Source organism: Peromyscus californicus, unplaced genomic scaffold (assembly GCF_007827085.1).
Source record: "Peromyscus californicus insignis strain IS unplaced genomic scaffold, ASM782708v3 Scaffold_21__1_contigs__length_65335640, whole genome shotgun sequence".
NCBI classification, from domain to species: domain Eukaryota; kingdom Metazoa; phylum Chordata; class Mammalia; order Rodentia; family Cricetidae; genus Peromyscus; species Peromyscus californicus.
The window spans coordinates 14,065,208-14,084,279 of record NW_026294514.1 but is presented as its reverse complement, the minus strand read 5'-3'; the positions used below and the strand labels follow the sequence as shown (position 1 = coordinate 14,084,279).

General features: G+C 43.3%; 1 protein-coding gene and 1 long non-coding RNA gene across 4 annotated transcripts in view; one reads left to right on the top strand and one right to left on the bottom strand.

Annotated features, from left to right (window-relative positions):
* The window catches only part of LOC128117580 (cytochrome P450 20A1), a 47,893-nt gene that overhangs the window by 10,039 nt on the left and 18,782 nt on the right, over positions 1 to 19,072 (bottom strand). For 2 of the 3 annotated variants that reach the window (XM_052749585.1, XM_052749587.1), the window contains 4 exons: positions 12,569 to 12,736; positions 8,857 to 8,935; positions 4,064 to 4,179; positions 2,791 to 2,845 (listed from right to left, as the gene is read on the bottom strand). In XM_052749585.1, coding sequence (XP_052605545.1) covers positions 2,791 to 2,845; positions 4,064 to 4,179; positions 8,857 to 8,935; positions 12,569 to 12,736 — 418 coding nt within the window. The remainder of the gene's footprint in view (positions 1 to 2,790; positions 2,846 to 4,063; positions 4,180 to 8,856; positions 8,936 to 12,568; positions 12,737 to 19,072) is intronic. The other variant, XM_052749586.1, reaches the window with a different exon arrangement.
* LOC128117581 (uncharacterized) lies at positions 8,943 to 17,555 on the top strand. Its single transcript, XR_008220841.1, has 2 exons — positions 8,943 to 12,169; positions 14,200 to 17,555. It is a non-coding gene; the product is annotated as an uncharacterized LOC128117581 (long non-coding RNA).

Genomic DNA, 19,072 nt, shown 5'->3' with positions numbered 1-19,072 from the left:
TGAAGTAAAAACCCAACTTAATCAGCTTCTTCACTCAGAAACACTAATGATTCCTACAAATCAAATTAGCGGGACATTTGCTCATATGAGAACATGAAATTTTTTAAAACTTTTCATAATTATTGCTCGGGTGATTGGCTCCCCAAATCATTTGAGAGTTCACCAGAGACTCTGACTCCACAGGTTGGGGGTAAGGTCCCCCACCTGCACTATTTAAAAAACTTTAATCCTATTTATCTACTGTGCATCTATGTATGTGTGTGTATGTATATGTACGGGTGCTGACATGTCTGCGGGGCTCAGAACCAGTAGGAGTCGGTTCTCTCCCTTCTACCATGTGGGTTCCCGGGTCTGAATTCAGGTCATCAGGTTGGAGGCGAGTACCTTCACCCCCGGAGCCACCTCCCCGTCCCTCCTCTGAACTTTTAATAAGTACTCTGACAGACACTGGCTCGTGGCTCACTTTTGGTTTCAGCTGGTTTGTGGATTATTTTCACAGGGTAAAAGGGACAAAAGGCAGAGGGAACACAGTAGCTACGCTCTCTGACTGTTCCAATAAACCTCTCCCTAGATATGCTTAAGCAACAGTACCTACGGAGCTGCCTTTTCTATTCCAGAAGCTCTGTGATGTGTATAGAGCACTGTCTACCTCTCCTTATCAATGACCTTTTTTTCTTAGGCTGAGGGCTGACTCTTAACTTATTATTATTATTATTATTGTTGTTGTTGTTGTTGTTATTGCAGTGCTGGGGATCAAACCAAGGCCTTGTGTGTGCAAGGTAAGTGTTCTAACACAGAACTACACTCACAAAACCCAAAATTAACTTTTTAAAAATGTCTGCCTGACTGACTTATTGCCTCTAAAAATCAATAGCCACCTGGTAACTCAATTATTCAAGAGTAACTGGCTATGTTAACTTTCCCTACACATCCGGTCTGTCCTGGAACTTGCTCTGTAGCCCAGGCTGGCCTCGAACTCCCAGAGAGCCGCCTGCCTCTGCCTCCCAAGTGCTGGGACTAAAGGCGTGTGCCACCACTTTACTTAGCATGGCCCACTATGGCTTTAGGGTGAACCACAGCATTTCTGTTTCACAAATGATATGTAAACATATGTAATTTACATTATATATTAGAATATGCAGTACAAGTTTACAATATATATCTATTATACTACTAACAAGGATTTGTATACAGTAGTCATCCATATGTCCTGCTTGACTTATCACTTAAAACTAATAAATACATCTCTTAAAAAAATCACAGAATACATGCAAAGAAATAAATAGTAATGTTCTTTATAAACTCTCCCTAAAAACTGAAAATGAGATTTAACTTTAATTCTACCTTTCACATGACCAATTTTTGTGGTTGTCACAGCATAATAAACTCTCTTTTGTTTTGTGTCTGTTTTTGAGACCAGGTCTGTGTGGCCCTAGCTGGCCTGGAACTTGTGACCCTCCCAACTCACCCTCCTCAATACTAGAATTTAGACATATGCCACCATGTCCAGGTTAATTCCATTTTTTTAAAAAGCTTTTTCAAAGATACATTTTAATGTAATATAGATTTAAAACAAATAAGCAAAGCCTGGCGGTGGTGGTGCACACCTTTACCCAGTACTCAGGAGGCAGAGGCAGGCGGATCTCTGGGAGTTTGAAGCCAGCCTGGTCTACAGAGTGAATTCCAGGACAGTCAGGACTGTTATACAGAGAAACCCTGTCTCAAAAAAAAAATCAAGAAACCAAATAAGCATTAAAAGAATATTGATGGGTTGTGAGATGGCTCAGCAGGTAAATTTACTGGCTGGCAAGCCTAATGACCTGAGTCCAGTTCCTGGACCTACGGTAAGCTGAACTCCACTGACTGCATGCTCACACCATGACCTGTGCCCATGCTACCACAACAGGTAAACAAATGTGAGAAAAAAATAAATAATACATTTTTAAGTAATTGAGATCTTTGACACATCTGCATAAATTTCATTTGGTCTGTAACATCTGGACACATCTAGATGTTAAAGAGGAGAAATGTGTGGGGAGTTCACACTAGCAGCCCTCAGCATTCCAAAAACTTCCCCTTGAAATAAAGGGTAAACCAAGTCCTTCAAGTGAACATCAATTTTCCACATTTTAAGCTGGTACCTGAGTACTTCCTGGAAGCATTTTATATTATACCTTTTTATGTTTATAAACATTTTCTATAAATCCTGTATCAATGCGCTGTTCTCTATAAATCTACAAACCAACGAAGGTCACACATCTTAGGATTTTAAATAGAAATCATCTTCAATTCCAAGAAGAGAGTTCTTTCGAATCATGATATGGACTCGGCACCCTTTTCCAGCCCTTAGTAACAGCAGACCGGCTTGGGACTGATGAAAAGCAGCAACAGGGGGGCTGTGACTCAGTGGGCGACTGTCTGTCTAGTGTGGACAAGGACCGGGTTCAACCCTTAGCACGGGTGTGTGCGTGCATGCATGCGTGCGTGCGTGCAAGCGAGCAAGCGATATGGAAAAGCTCGTCACTCACCAGGAAAGGTGTTGACGGCAGTTCATTTGAAAGGCGCTAATAGAATTCACAATCCATAAAATGTGCCGAGAAATTTATGGCAATTTTCGAAGGTGAAATTGAACACATGTGTGTGGGGGAGGCACCCATGCCAAGCGAGCTTTTTAAACCAGAATCAAACAGCGAGGAAGGGGCACGACAGAGGACCCCTGCAGTTCTCTCTAGAACAGCTTCACCTGTGTGTATTCTGTAATCCATCAGAGAGAAATCAACTCATACTTACACTTTGCAGTTATTATGCAACCGGCCAGAGAAAATATCATACTGTCTTCTAGGATCTACAAGACAAAACTAAATTTAGAAAGTATGAAATATAAGGTGGTCTTCACTAAATCCGACTAAAATAATCTCGAGTATAAAATTAGGTTCAGGAAAAAGTGGGAGGAAATATATCTTTATTAGGTCTTCACCAAAGACAAAATCCGTGTAATATGAGAACCAATCTGAATAACGGGCAGCTGGGCCGGAGAGGTGTCTGAGCAGTTAAGAGCATTCACTGCTATTGCAGAGGACTTAGGTTTGGTTCCCAGCAAGCACAATGGGAGGCTCCCAACCACCTGTAACTCCAGTCTCAGAGGTCTAACGCCCTCTGCTGGCCTCTGAGGGCTCTTGCACACACACGGTGTATATAATCTCACACAGGCTCACACATTTACATGTTAAAGAACAAATAAAAATCTCTAAAGACTGGACTGCCTATTTTCTTACTTGTGTTAATTTTACCTTTTATTTTTGTCATTTTTAATTAAATTTGTCCTTTGACAATCACACTATACAATGCATTTTGGTTTCTCAAACCCCTACCCTCTCCTATCCACCCTGTCATGGGTAGATCATACCTTGCATTGTCTTTTGTTTTTCAAGACAGGGTCTCACTATGCAGGCTGGCCTAGAACTCAGAAACTGGCCTGCCTCTGCCTCCTGAGTGCTGGGACTAAAGGTGTATGCCCCCACTCCTGGCTGCACAGACTTTTTGATGCAACAGACATTTATTTCTTAGTAATCTTACTGGCTCACCACAGGCAAACCTTTTCAGTCCTATTTTCATGGCATGGTCTGGTGCAACAATATTGTCTTGGGCGCCTGCTCCTGTCCTCAGAACCTGATCAATTTCTGCACAAACGCACATCCAGAAACTTCCTTCTGCCTATTAGAGATTGTATATGCCATGCCGGGACTCCTATAATGAAGTGGCAAGGATGTCACTGCTGACCCTTGCCTGGCAACACCATAAATACAGCGTTATGCTGGTAACAAGCATTGAACCGGGCCATGTGGGCAGGAAGGCTGAGTCCATCAAGGCTCACACACACTCCTCCTCTATTAATTTAATAGATCAGTTGGGCTTCATGTTTGCTTATCCTAATTTTAAATGCTCTACAGAGGCTTCAGAGGGTGAACTAGGGGGACATTGACTACTCACGATATGACAAGAGACACCCAACTTCTTGGAGGCCATATGTGACCTTCTCATAAATGCCTAACACTTTCATCACCTGCTGCTCATTAAGGTTCCCTTGGATTAAGGAGTCGATGAAGATATGCTGACTGAAGTTCCTTCCTTTTCGTTCCTTTATGATTTTCTTTAGAGTAGATTCCAACTGCATGAGGGCTTAAAGAAGAAAATTTGAAAAAAATTAATTAAGTATATAAGTATTTGTGGAGATTAAACTTCCTAAAAATAATTCCGTTCAGGCTGGGCAGTGGTGGTGCCCACACCTTTAATCCCAGCACTTAGGAGGTAGAGACAGGCGGATCTCTGAGTTCGAGGCTAGCCTGGTCTACAGAGTAAGTTCCAAGACAGCCACGGCTACATAGAAAAACCCTGTCTCAAAAAAACAAACAAAAACCCCTCTGTTCATATTACCATGTGAGGAACAAAACCTTTGAAGTCAGTAACCAATAATTTTAAAAGCAAATTTGTATTTAAATTCATATACATTTTGTCTTCCTTTCTTGTTAAATTTCAGATACATACTAAAAAGTGCATAAAATACCTACATGCAATTCAAGAAGTAATTGAGTCTAAAGAAACATTTAAATTATTACCACCCAGGTGAAAATGTAAAACAATTCTAACACCACACAGGCCTCTAAACACTCAAGTTTCTCTGTTAATATTAACCCTTCCTTCTAAATTCTGCCTTGTAACTCCACTGCTTCTCTCAAATCAAGTCTCACTCACTGAGAAAGAGAAACAGATAGGAAATAATCAGAAAGGTAAATTCTGAAACCTAAAAGACACAAGTAGCTGGTAACCGATGGCCACTAAAACTGCCCCAAGATTTGCTTCCTCCCTCATCCTCAGTGACCTGCTCTATCACTGGTGACATCAGAACTCACTCCGGAAGCTCTGCCCCCCATGGCTCCCAGGAGGACAGTCCAGGGACTCACACTCCCTCTCTCTCTGCTGTCCATCTCATCTCCTTTTAACTCCTTTCAGAGTTAAGGTTTTAACAATGGAATGTCCATGGGCTGGGTTATTGTTTATTTCTCTTTTCTTCTTCTTTTTCTTTCTTCTGGTTTGTCTGTTTGGAGACAGGGTCTCACTATTTGGCCCAGGCAGGCCTGGAACTCACTATGGAATGGCCTTGTTTTGGACCTCCCTTTTAATGTATATTTGCTACCTTGGTGAGCTCTGATTAAGATTTTAAAACTATGTAACTAATACTTCCAAAATTTTACTTCTAGTCAGGACCTCTTTACTCCAAACTCCAGACTCATAAATTTAACCGCAACCTTGACATCTCCACCGAGGTACCTGAAGCATACTACATGTTCCAAAACTGCCTTCCCAAACTTCCCATCATGTTTACTAAGAATCTTATTTTAGTTACTCTGGCCCAACAGCCTGCCGCCTTCTCCTCTCTCGCTCCATATTTGACGCATTAGTCAGTGTTGATGATTCTGTCTTCAGAGCACAGAATTTTCTGTTGCTCTCTTGTCTCTGCCCCTCATTACCTGCTGGTCAGCACCTGGTCCAAGCCTAGTCTCTTTCTAGCCTGCCTCATTGCAACAACGCCTGAATTACTTCCTCTGCCTCTGACCTGACATTCTCATCTATCAGTGGAAGCCAAGATCTTAAAAAAAATACATAACTCAGAGCATGACAGCTCAGAACCGGCTTCCTATCTCAAAGAAGCAACCTAGACATTATGCTTACATATACATATATGTATACATATACATACACGTATACATAGCTCTAAGCCATACCAACACTGTCCAATCTTCCTGACCTCATCTCCATCTCTCACCTTGTCATGTGCATCACGGTAGCCATACTAGCTTCAAATACGCCGGGAATAGTTGGACCTCTAAGACTCTGAGTCACAGTCTCTTGGCCAGACTTCCCTCGGACATCCAAGTACCCAATGGTCTGCAAGGCTGGTGTCTCCATCTCATAAATGCTGAGAAACAATCCCAGCGGATGCCCCCGTCACAATAATTAAAACTGTAGCCTCTCCGCCCCACACTCTCCTGCCTCCTTCCCACTTCCCACCACAGCCGCTTTCACACTCTATAAATTTACTAATTTAGATCGTTTCTAATTTCTTCCAGCTAGAATGAGGCACAGGGAGTCTTCTTATGCATTAACATCTCTCAGAACTGAACAACAGGACAGTATAAATCCTGACCAAATAGTGATAAGACTGGAAAAACGGACCCCACGTTAATGATGGAAAGGAGGGTTTGCTGACAGTGTGCTGCAGGAATTCCCACACGGCAGCACACTGCAATCACCTGGGAGGCGTTTCTAAAGACAGTAAAACACAAGTCACACCTCACAGCAATTGAATCTAAGTGTCTGGGGGTAGAAACCAGGCTTCAATATTAAAACAACACAACACAAAACTGTGGTGTAAAGAAGCTTGGGGATTATTGGGACCATTTCTGAAATGTAGTTTTTACAAAGGGGAATTAATCTAAACGCATCCATCAGATGAGGAGAAAGGCCATGAGTACTCTCACTGGAAGTGTATCAAATTGGCTTTTAAAAAACCCTCTGCTGGGTGTGTCAGGAGCATCCCTAAAACTGTCAGTATGAGCACATGAAGCTCTGTGGCCTGTGCACAGAGGAAGAAGCAGCACACAGGAGGTCATAGTTAAACACTTAAGAGAAGCCTATGAAGAATACCATTACGTATGGAAAATAATCTGTTTTCCTCTTTAGGGAGGTGGGTTTCTAACTCCTGGATCGAAATGGATGATCCTCCTGCCTCAGCATACCAAGTAGCTGGGACCACACAAGTGTACAACTGTACAGGATCTGTGTTCTAACTACCCTGCCTGGTTCCAAGAAAAGAAAATGAAGCAGGTCAGAGTAAACATATTAATACATTCCTGGCATGAGCGTGGGACGGCTCAGTGAACTGTCCGCTGCCCAAGCGTGAGGACCTAGATTTATATCCCCATCGCTCACGTAAGGAAGAAAAAGAGAGGGGCTGGAGAGATGGCTCAGAGGTTAAGAGCACTGACTGCTCTTCCAGAGGTCCTGAGTTCAATTCCCAGCAACCACATGGCTCACAACCATCCGTAATGAGATCTGGTGCCCTCTTCTGGCCTGCAGTCACATATGCTACAGGCACTGGGGCTCACTGGCCAGCTAGTCTTTCCTAGTCAGTGAGCTCTAAGCTTAGCTAGAGACTTGTCTCAAAACTTAAGGTCAAGAGTGACAGAGGGCGGAATCAGACATCAAGCTCTAGTCTACATGGACACTCGCGCTGTCAGGGCTGCCCACCGATCCATTTTGATGGCTTGGCACCTTATTTTTTGAGATAATGTCTTTCACTGGACCTAGAGGTTGTTGGCATTTCAGCTAGGCTGGCTGACCAGCAAGCCCTTGATCCACCTGTCACCTCCTCTGATGTCCCCTTGAGTGCTGGAGTTACAGGTGTGTGCCACTCACCTAGATTCTGTATAGGTGCTGGGAATCTGAACTCAAGTCCTTGGGCTAGAGCGGCCAGTGCATGACCAATGGAGCCATCCCCAGCCCTACAAGATACTCTTTTCTATGTGAATTTTAGTTTCTATTTTGTAAACTTTACTAATATTTCCTTTTTATCTATGTGTGTGCACATGTGTGTGAGTGCGTGCAGGTGTCCCCAGAGGTAAGAAGAGGCTATCAGATCCTTGGGAGCTGGAATTACAGGTGTTTGTGATCTACCCAATGTGGATGCTAGGATGTGAACTCATCTGCTAAGCCACCTCTCCAGTCCCTGTATGGAAACTTTCTAAGTCACTGTCAGACAATTTAGAAAACATAAAATTTCACTCAATTTTATAATGACAGTATATTTTTTATTTGGGGAGCTAGAGAGAGGGCTCAGCAGTTGAAAGCACTGGCTGTTCTTGCAGAAGACCCAGGTTCAGTTCTCAGCACTCACATGGCAGCTCACAACTACCTGTAACTCCAGTTCCAGAGGATTCAACGCCCTCTTCTGGCCTCCTAGGGCACTGCACACACATTGTGCACATACACACATGCAGGCAAAAAGCTCAATCACAGCCGGGCTCACAGGCATTTAATTCCAGTACTTGGAGGCAGAGGCAGGAAGATCTCTGTGAGTTGGAGGCCAGCCTGATCTTCAGAGTGAGTTCCAGGACAGCCAGGGCTGTTACACAGAAAGACCCTGTCTCAAAAACAAAAAACAAGCCGGGCAGTGGTGGTACACGCCTTTAATCCCAGCACTTGGGAGGCAGAGGCAGGCGGATCTCTGTGAGTTCGAGGCCAGCCTGGTCTACAGCGCGAGATCCAGGAAAGGCGCAAAGCTACACAGAGAAACCCTGTCTCGAAAAACCAAAAAAAAAAAAAAAAAAAAAACTACTCAAATATTTTCTTGTTTTAAGAGAATTCCACCCATGTTTATTTTTTTTTTTTATTTTTCCCAGAGCTGAGGACCGAACCCAGGGCCTTGTGCTTGCTAGGCAAGCACTCTACCACTGAGCTAAATCCCCAACCCCTCCACCCGTGTTTATTATTCATAATACAGATTATTGAATGGCTTTCTGGTGTCCCCTTATGCTTCCCACAGTGAGCATCAGCTTCAACTTACTGCTCTTTCATCGAAGAAAAACGATCACTGAATGAAATGTAGAAGGAAAAAGCATAGAGAAAATATAAATGACCAATAATCTCACTGTTCAAAGATGAAACTACTAAAATCCTGGCACGCATCTTTGAAACCTTATTAAAATCCCAGGGTGAGAGCTGGGCTCTGGACCAGCAGCAGGTACCTGCCTGCCATGCACTACCCAAAACCAGTTCATTGAGAGTGGCTAAACTTACCGTCTTGATACTGTTTCTTCCGAGTGGCATTTTTATCAAGAGACCCATCGAGAAAGCCTTTTCCAATCTCAGACCAAACCTAAAAGCAGGAAGCCATGTGAGTACTATGTAGTGTACAGATCTCCCACATGATGCTGAGTGACCAAACTGTTGAATACTGAGGACCTTCCTCACCAGCAGATCTGAGTACCTAAGCTCTTCCTTGTCAGGCTGTCTGATCATGTGATCCATAGCTCCTGAGAACAGGGCTCAGATATATTTTTAATGGTTTTAATCAAGGCACTTTCAAACTAATTTCAGCTGGCATATGAAAAGTTTCTGTTCTTTCTTTCTTTCTTTCTTTTTGCTTTGTTTTGTTTTTGAGAGGGTTTCTCCGTATAGACCTGGTTGTCCTGAAACTTGCTCTGTAGAGCAGGCTGGCCGTGAACTCACAGAGATCTGCCTCCCGAGTGCTGGGATTAAAGGCATGCGCCACCACTGCCTCGAGTTTTTTATTATATATATGCGATCCCCTCAGACATGAGAGGATTAAATAAATCACAGGTAATTAACATTTTTATGTTACTTAAGATATTGATAAACATGGATGAAACCAAGGAATGTTAACATTTAGTCTAAGGTTTGAAGACAATAAGCAGAAAAATAGCTTCTAATCTTTCAAATCTGGGTCACTAGACAAACAAATCTTTAACTTAGTAACAATTCAAAACCTCTGGAAAAAAGAAAAAACACACTAGTGAATGGGTAAATATTTTAAATAATGGAGTATAATCAAGTGTTTCTAATACTCATCTTAAAATTATTGCAAGCCAAGCCAGTCAGGAACGGTGGCGCACGCCTGTAATCCCAGCACTCAGGAAGCAGAGGCAGGAGAATTCTGACTTTGAGGCCAGCCTAGTTCACACAGAGTTCCACGACAGCCAGGGCTACACAGAGAAACCCTGTCTCAAAGAACAAAAACCCACAAAAGTTATTAATGTATACATTTCAGAGTGTGCTGTGGAATACTAGCTGAAGATGTGTTACATTTGTTTATGCTGTGGAACATTTGTTTAATGATGCAAAGATGTGTTGCATTCTTTTATGTTGCATTTGTTTAACTCTGTGAAGCTGTGTTACTATGCCTGTCTAATACACCTGATGGTCTAATAAAGAGCTGAATGGCCAATAGCAAGGTGGGGCTGGCAGGCAGAGAGAATAAATAGGAGGAGAAAAAGAGAAGAGGGAGAGCCAGATAATGAGAAGGAGAAGAGGATGCTGGGGGCCAGCCACACAGCCACACAGCAGACACAGAATAAGAAGGAAAGAAAGGATATACAGAAATAGTGAAAGCTAAAAGCCCTGAGGCAAAAGGTAGATGGGATAATTTAAGAAAAGCTGGCTAGAAACAAGCCAAGCTAGGGCCAGGCATTCATAAGGAAGAATAAGTCCCCGTGTATTTATTTGAGAGTTGGGTAGCAGGCCCCCAAAGAGCAAAGAGTTAAAAAAAAAAAAACAACCAACTACAAGAGTGTTTGGATGTAAAAGTGGAGATGGCTCAGTTAATAAACCACTTGCCTTATAAATATGAGGAGCTGAGCCTGATTCCCAGCACCCACACAAAAAAGTGGAAGACTGGAGAAAAGGCCCAGTGGTTACAAGTGCTCGCCACAGAATCACGAGGACCAGAGTCTGGAACCCAGCACCCGTGTAGCAAGCAAAATCCCTGTAACTCCAACACCCTCTTCTAGGCGCCACAAATGTGCAAACACTAATGATACAAATAACTAAAACAACAAGTAAATGAAATAAATATTTTTAAGTGGGTGGACTGGCTAGTTTTATGTCAACTTGACACAAGATAGAGTCATCAGAGAGGAGGGAACCTCAACTGAGGAAATTCCTCCACAAGACCCAGCTGTAGGGCATTTTATTACTAGTCATGATCAATGTGGGAGGGCCCAGCCCATCATGATGATGCCGTCCCTGGGTAGGTGTCCTGGGTTCTATAAGAAAGCAGTGTGGCCGGGGCAGTGGTGGCGCATGCAGAGGCAGGCAGCTCTCTGTGAGTTCGAGGCCAGCCTGGTCTACAAAGCGAGTTCCAGGACAGGCGCAAAGCTACACAGAGAAACCCTGTCTCGAAAAAAAGAAAAGAAAGAAAGAGAGAAAGCAGTGTGAGCAAGTCATAAGGAACAAGCCAGTGAGCAGTGCTCCTCTATATCCTCTGCGTCAGCTCCTGCCTCCGGGTTCCTGCCCTGATTGAGTTCCTGTCCTGACTTCCCTCAGCGATGGACAGTGATGTGGAAGTGGAAGCCTAATAAGCCCTTCCCTCCCCATTGCTTTTGGTCACGGTGTTTCATAGCAGCAACAGTGACATGTCTGACTGTAACCACAGCAGGCGATGTAGACACAGGGGGATCCCCTGCTGGGCAGACTGGTAAGCTCCAGAAGAATGAAAAGACCTCCTCTCAAAGGAGGTGGATGACATCTGAAGTTGTCCTCTGTCCTCCCTACACACCTGCACATGCATGCACACACATGGACATGCACCTGCCAGCACGCATATAATATTAAACAGTGACAAGGTAGTAACCTTCAGTTCCTGGTGATTTTTGTTTAGAACGCATTGCTTTAACTATTAAACTGGGCATGGTGGCACATGCCTTTAATCCCAGCACTTGGGAGGCAGAGCCAGGTGGATCGCTATGGAGTTGGAGGCCAGCCTGGTCTCCAGAGTGAGATCCAGGACAGGCACCAAAACTACACAGAGAAAACCTATCTCGAAAAAACCAAAAACAAAAAAAAGAGGAAAAAAAGAAGAAAAGAAAAAACTATTTGTGGACTTAAATAAATAAGGAATGATTGCTCAAATCCGAGAAGTGGTAGAATTCATGACCTAAATATGATTTCAAAAAATAAGTTAATCTCATGTTGAAACCGACTTAAGAACTCCACATGAGTGTAGAAAAGCCTGAGTTCCTCAGTCAGACTGTATTGGCCATGCTGCTAATCATGTTCAGCTCACCAGCGTCTCCATGCGCCACTGATCGTGAACTTCTTTCTCTGCAGGGCACAATCTAGTCGATTAAATGTAGCTTTTCTCTTTGTTCTAGAATTCAATAGTATTTCTACAACATACTGGTTAAATATTAGATTTTTTTTTATTTAATCATACACTTTTTACATTTCAAAAAGTGTTCACCTAAAAAGAAAACAGACCTTCACCCAATACAAAAAAGCACCAGATATCTCAACTTCCTCTTTTCTTTTCAGGTCCAAACAAAGACGCTTACGTCTTCTTGAGGGACCCACAGCTGGGCAGACGGCTCAGTTGGTAAGATGCCCACTATTGCAAGCGTGAGAACCAGAGTTCTGGATCTACCAAAACGCCAGGCGTGGTGACACACACCTACAACCCTATGCTGAAGGCATGATGATGAGCAGATCCCTGAAGCTCCCTGACCAGTAGCTGTAGCTGATCCCTGAGCTCAGGGCTCAGGGAGAGATATCAAAATATCTCAAAAATAAGATGGGACAGAGAAAAGGAAACACTAAGTACTAATCTTGGGTCATCACATACATGGGCATATGTGTACAAACAGCCATACAAACATAAAACACACACACACACACACACACACACACACACACACACACACACACACATACTCTTGAGAGGTAAAGTCAATGCAGTCTGATAAAAGGGTCATTTTAAATGTTGCCCTTGACTCACTGTGCCATGAATCTTTTGGAAGCGGATGACTTCCTGTTCATCTTCAAACGTGCTACCCAGGACCATCCGTGTGACAGACTTGGAGGCAAAGCCAAGCATGTGCTGGCTCAGGGGCACGTGCTGGCTCTCTGGGTAGGACAGGCATCTATCTAAGAACTCTTCTGAAAGCTGGAAAGAACAGAGAGGTGACACTTTACTTTTTCTCCCTCTAAATCTGAAGGGGACTCAGGAAGATGGCACATGTCACATACACAACTGTGTAACCAAATTTAACATTCAGGTATTTCAGGCTGTGTCTCAACCTGTGATTTACGTGTGATTCAGTGGTTTGGCCTTAGCGTCAATAAAAGGACTAATTCCTGAAATAAGGCAGAATGGTCACAACAACAAACACAGAAAATATAAACTAAAAATTCAAGACAGAAAAAGTCTTAAACCTAATGGACATTAAGCAGAACAAATCAGTGATACCTGATTTCAAACAGCAGAGATTTGCTGAAGTGCTTGTGATTCCACCAGGCATGGGTATGTCAAAGTGTTAAACACTGCTCTAAAGAGGAACCTCTCAGAGCCTCGGTCATCCTTTGTCTCACCATACATTTGTCAAATCCCCCGTGAAATAAAAATAGTATTACTAACAGACTACAAGCTTTAGAGCAAAAACAACAACAAAAAACCACACACCTTGATTTTACCTTTGGTTGTGACCCTGCAAAGCAATGTCACTTCCAGCAATTTGTCTGACCTATAGGTCAGATGCTCCACAGTTAAGTTAGGACAACACCGCCTACCATGCATGGTTGTGAGAGATAATTAGACTCCATTCCATGAAACAGTACAGATTTCTGAACCAGTATATGCAAAGCCCTTAATGGGACACATAGAAGAGCTTTGCCTCTTTCTGTTACCTCTATTGAATTCTATTAAAGTTTCATCGCAGGTTAAGGAATTACAATTAAGTTTTATGAGCAACAAAATATTCAAAATAAAAAGATTTAGCATTTCTTAGGAACAGACCTACTTAAAGGGAAACATCTGGAATATAAACTTATCTTTGGGAAAAGAGGGAGTCCTTAGAAATTCCAAAGTGTCAAGACTAATCAATTGGGCCAGCTGACATTTCTTACAAGAACTTTGATACAATACTATGCAGCTTCCAAATGACTTTCAGGCTGACGGTGTAGCTGGGTGGTCCGTCACATGCCCAGCATGCATCAGGTCCTGGGTTCAATCCCCAGCACCACACAACAGACAGATAACAGAAACATGAATTCCATGCCCCCAACAAAATAATCCTCAGATAGCAGTCTCTCTCTGCCTAAGGATTTAGCTGCTCTAGAAATGTCCAGTGGAGAGTGCTGGAAATCATTTCCAAGTTTTACACTGTAGGCTGTGTGGAGAAGGGTGATGAAATCTCACGCAGTCCTGCTCTGCCCTGTCCAGGGTGTGAGTCTGACAAGCAGGACCCTGGAGCTGTCCGACCCAGACCCCGCCCCGCTGAGAAGCTGACGAAGGCAGAGCTGTATGGGGGTGCTACAGGGTTTGGGGGGATTCACAAGGAGTCCAGAACACGGGCTCCCAGGAGCGGGTTACTAACTGAACCAGGGTGTCTACTGTGTGCATGCCCACAGATAGACCACATGCTCGGGAAGGCCCCAGAAGACCCTCAGCTTTCACATCTGGCAAGCATCAACATCTGTACAAGCAGGAAGTGGAAGCAAAGGATGGACATAAAGAGCCTGGGTAAGTGTTAAAGAGGACTCCCAGCATAATGCCAGTCTGGGACCACTGAGGGCTTTTTTCTTTTTCCTCGCTCCACCTCGTGTGTGTGTGTGTGTGTGTGTGTGTGTGTGTGTGTGTGTGTGTGTGTGTACGTATGTGTGTAGCCCATGCCTGGCCTTTCCTCTTTTTCTTATTGGCGGCATCTTGGTGGGTGAATCTGTCAACACCCTCACTGGGCACTCAGCTATGGGAACAGATACTTCAGCAGCCACATGTGACCAAAAAAGACTCCACAAAGAGAGTTTAGAAAAGACTCTAAATGAGCAACTACTAATCATCACACAGGCAGCAGCAAACGGAAACTCCCAGGCAGGCGGAGAACCTGATATCAAGAGCTGCCCCATATGTATGTGAAGTGTGCAGTTTTAATTTCGAAAAAGCAAGGCCCACAAACAAAGAAGAAAGTCTGGTGATCCACAGGGAATAGAGACCTGACGGAAACTGTCTATGAAGACGCTCAGGCAGCAGACTAAAGAACATCTCTTGGGCTCTTTTCCTGGTTTGTCTTGTCCCATTCCGATATGATAGTTTTTGGTTTATCTTATTATGTTTTATTTTATTATTATCCCTTAGAAGCCTGTTTGTTTTCTAATGAGACAGAAAGGGAGTGGATCCAGACAGGAGGGGAGATGGGGAGGAACTGGGAGGAGTAGAGGGAGGGGAACCATAACCAGGACATGTGAGAAAAAATTTATTTTCAATAAAAGGAAAAAAAAAAATATATATATATATATATATATATAAACATGAAAAAATGGACTTTTATATCAACTAGCGTAAATTATAGGCAAAGAACAAAAGGAAACTAGGCTAATGAAGTCTCCACAAATAATGGCCATCCATTGAAAGACACGCTTTAAAGGGCCCTGCATAAGAGTTCAGAACAGAAAAGCCCAGGGTTAAGAATAAAACTCCACCAGACGGCTCAACAGTGGGTTGAAGCCATCAGTGAATTCAGTGGACAAATAAAGTCAGAAGGCGGTGCGTTTAGGCCCCTATGAGTCAGACACTCAAGGGCAGACACAAATCGAGGGAAAGACAAGCAGGAAAAACAGCCCCATAAGCGTGGCGGACAGAGTCTGGACAGAAAGGTCCCTGAGAGTTCAATGGGATCGTCTTTTACACAGCTAAACAGGTGCGTAAGAAAACTAGCTCTCAGCTGTATCCACACAGTATACAAGGATCCTCTGAAAAAGGACGCAGAGTAAACCAAGGAGAAAGACACAGTCTGTAGAGAGGGAGAAGGGCGGAGATTTTTTGTTGTTGTTGTTTTTGCTTTTCGAGACAGGGTTTCTTCGTGTAATTTTGGCGCCTTTCCTGGATCTCACTCTGTAGACCAGGCTGGCCTCAAACTCACAGAAATCCGCCTGCCTCTGCCTCCCGAGTGCTGGGATTAAAGGCGTGCGCCACCACCGCCCGGCAGGTGCTGAGATTTTAATAGACGCCAACTATGAAAGAGAAATATCAGAAAGTAATACTTCATGGAAGTTGAAAACATTTGCTCTTCCAAAGCAAACAGTTAGGAAAGAACCTCGCAGAACATGGACGTCACAAGGGGACTGACTGGCACACACAGTATTTTTAAACTCTTGGACCGGGTGGTGGTGGCACACGCCTTTAATCCCAGCACTCAGAAGGGCAGAGGCAGGGGGATCTTGGCGAGTTTCAGGACAGCCAGGGCTACACAGAGAAATCCTGTCTCAAAAAACAAAACAAAACAACCCCCCCCCCAAAAAAAAAACCATTTCACCAAAGGCACACTATAGATGGCAAACAAGCACACTAAAAGATCTCATCAGGGAGTTGGCTCACAACCAGCCATAACTCCTGTTCCAGGGGACGTCATGCCCTCTTCTGACCTTCCAGGACACCAAACATGCACAGAGTGCCCAGACATACATGCAAACTGAACATTCACAAATCAATCTAAAAAAAGATCTCATCAATAACTCAGAAGTTATAGAAAGAAGAGAAAATAATGTCACCTCCTTTGGAAAAACTTCCTCGTGAAATGGTGTGTGTGTGCGTGTGAATTTGTAAAATTTATTCTTTGTTCAAAAAGTTATGTATGTCCCATCTTCAGAGAATATACACTTTTAAGTGAAGAGAGAAAATTTTGCTAACAGTTTATTTAAAACCTGGGAAACTTTTTCAAATAAAAATAAAAAATTCAGAAGTTATTTCATAAAGCCATATGGTATAGACATCTTTTTATAGTAGCATTTTTGAATTTTAGAGGGTGTTATTCTGGAAATGTGTAATAATCTGGAAAAATGCTTTTGGACAGTTATTTTTCCTAAAAGAGTCAAAACCATTTATTGGGCTAAAGTGAGGCATTTTAATCTGTATAAATTGTTTTGACTTCTGCCAAAAGAAAAGTTTAGTATTTTCTTTATATATGTGTTTATCTGGACTGCCAGTAAAACAAATGTGTATTCAATACAAGACAAAATAAAACAGCACATTCTATAAACACACAGACAAAAGATGACTGGCCTCATTATTAGAGAAATACAAATTAAAATCATGTGAGACATACTACCTTCCCCTGGAATGGCTAAAAGCAGTATGTTGGGGAATATTATTGTAAGGTGTGTTACTTTTGTTTATGTTGCATTTCTTTAACTCTGTGAAGCTGTGTTACTGCGCCTGTCTAAAACACCTGATGGTCTAATAAAGAACTGAATGGCCAATAGCAAGGCAGGAGAAAGAATAGGCAGGCTGGCTGGCAGGCAGAGAGAATAAACAGGAGAATTCTGGGCAGAAAGAAGAAGGAATAAGAGATGAAGGAGGAGGACTCCAGGGGCCTGCCACCCAGCCACCCAGCTACACAGCCAGACACGGAGTAAGAAACAAAGAAAGGTATACAGGAACAGAGAAAGATAAAAGTCCAGAGGCAAACGATAGATGGGATAATTTAAGTAAAATTGGCTAGCACCAAGCCAAGCTAAGGTCGGGCACTCATAATTAAGAATAAGCCTCCATGTGTGATTTATTTGGGAGCTGGTGGCGGGACCCTCAAAAGAACAAAAGCAAACAACAATGGCAGTAGAAGAAGAATGCCAGGCCTAATAGTCTGGAGAAGGAGTCGGGGGTAGTTCCTCTTCGTTTCATGAGGCTACAAGAACCTTGATACCAAATACTGACAGAAGTGTAACTAAGGAAAAAAAAAAACCATTTACGTCAATTTCCCTCATGAAGACAAGTGTCAAAACTTTTCAACAAAACAAACACAAGCAAGTCAAACGTGGCAGTATACTAAATAACAGTTTACCACTTGCAAGAACAGCAATACAGACGAGGAACACCGCCTTATATCAGAGACCACAGAAGGAAAGAACTAAAGAGACACGTAACTAGTAGAGAGCATCAGAAAACAGGCGGAGGATGTGCTGAATGGTAGACAGAGCAGAGCTCGGGAGGAAAAGGAAAAGAATGAAAACAAATAGTATGTGAGGGCAAAGTGACTCTCAGAAAAAGCTGATAAAGTTGAAAGACCTCATACCAGTTATCCATTCATTCTTTCTGCCTGCTAAATAGTCTTCCTTTGCTCTGTGGCATGATGTAAAGCTAACAGCGGAATTTACTAGAGAGAAATTTCCAGAAAGGAAGAGTCTTGTTTCCAGCCTCCTTTGTGCTCGCCCAGCAGGTTTTTGCAATGCCTGCAGCTGCCCAGTGCCACCCCCCCTGCAGTGCGCCAGCAAGCCCTGCACACCAGCTCTGCCTTAAAGGGCCGCAACTCCTGCAGCGGCCCTCCATCCTTTCAGAGAGTCCTGCGGCTGGTCTTGCCGGCTGCTAAGAAAGCTGTGCCTCAGGGAGAGACATCTTTCCATGGACAGCCCTCCCCGCCACCCTCGAGCACAGGGCAGCAGAGGACGATTTTCAATAAGGCCCAGGGGACGTACTATCGGTGTGGATCACAGAGTCTTCTTTGCCCTTCACAGCCGTCAACACACTCCACAGGGCCTGGATGGCCCCAGGGAAGAGCACCTCTGAGAACCCTCTCACACCCCGCTGACTGCTCCACCATTCCACGGTCTTCGAAGTCTTTGTTCTGACCAGACACTCTTACTACTCCAGTCCATTATAATTTTGATAGTAAGCCCTCTCTATTCAATTAATTGTAAGCCTTGGCTCTCGGATTAGACTCACTGATAGAAACTTCTAGAAATGACAACCAAAAAAAAAAATATATGACAGAACAGTGATGTGGCTCATCAGATAAAGGTGCTTGTCAACACAACTGAATTTGATCCCAGGAACTCACACGAGAGAGTTCCCTCAAGTCATCCTCTCTTCTCTCTCTCTCTCTCTCTCTCTCTCTCTCTCTCTCTCTCTCTCTCTCTCTCTTCTCTCTTCTCTCTCTCTCTCTGACAGACAGACAGACAGACAGACACACACACACATAAAATTAAAAACAAAAACTAAAGAGAAATGGGGGTGGGTCACTGACTCACCTCACCAGGTTAAGGCACAGTGCGTGCAACACTCCCTTGCTGACTGATCACTTAACACCACTGTTTACTGACTACTTATCTACTTACGTTTCTGAGATAGGGCCTCCGTAAACTGCCCAGACAAGCATCAGTCTTCTGATGATTCTCAATAATATATATCAATATACATACTAACACGTGGTGAAATTGTGACTCGTTTATACAGTTCGTTTCCAGGTTTTTGATAAGGATGACACGTTACTTTGATGAATTATTTTAACAGGTC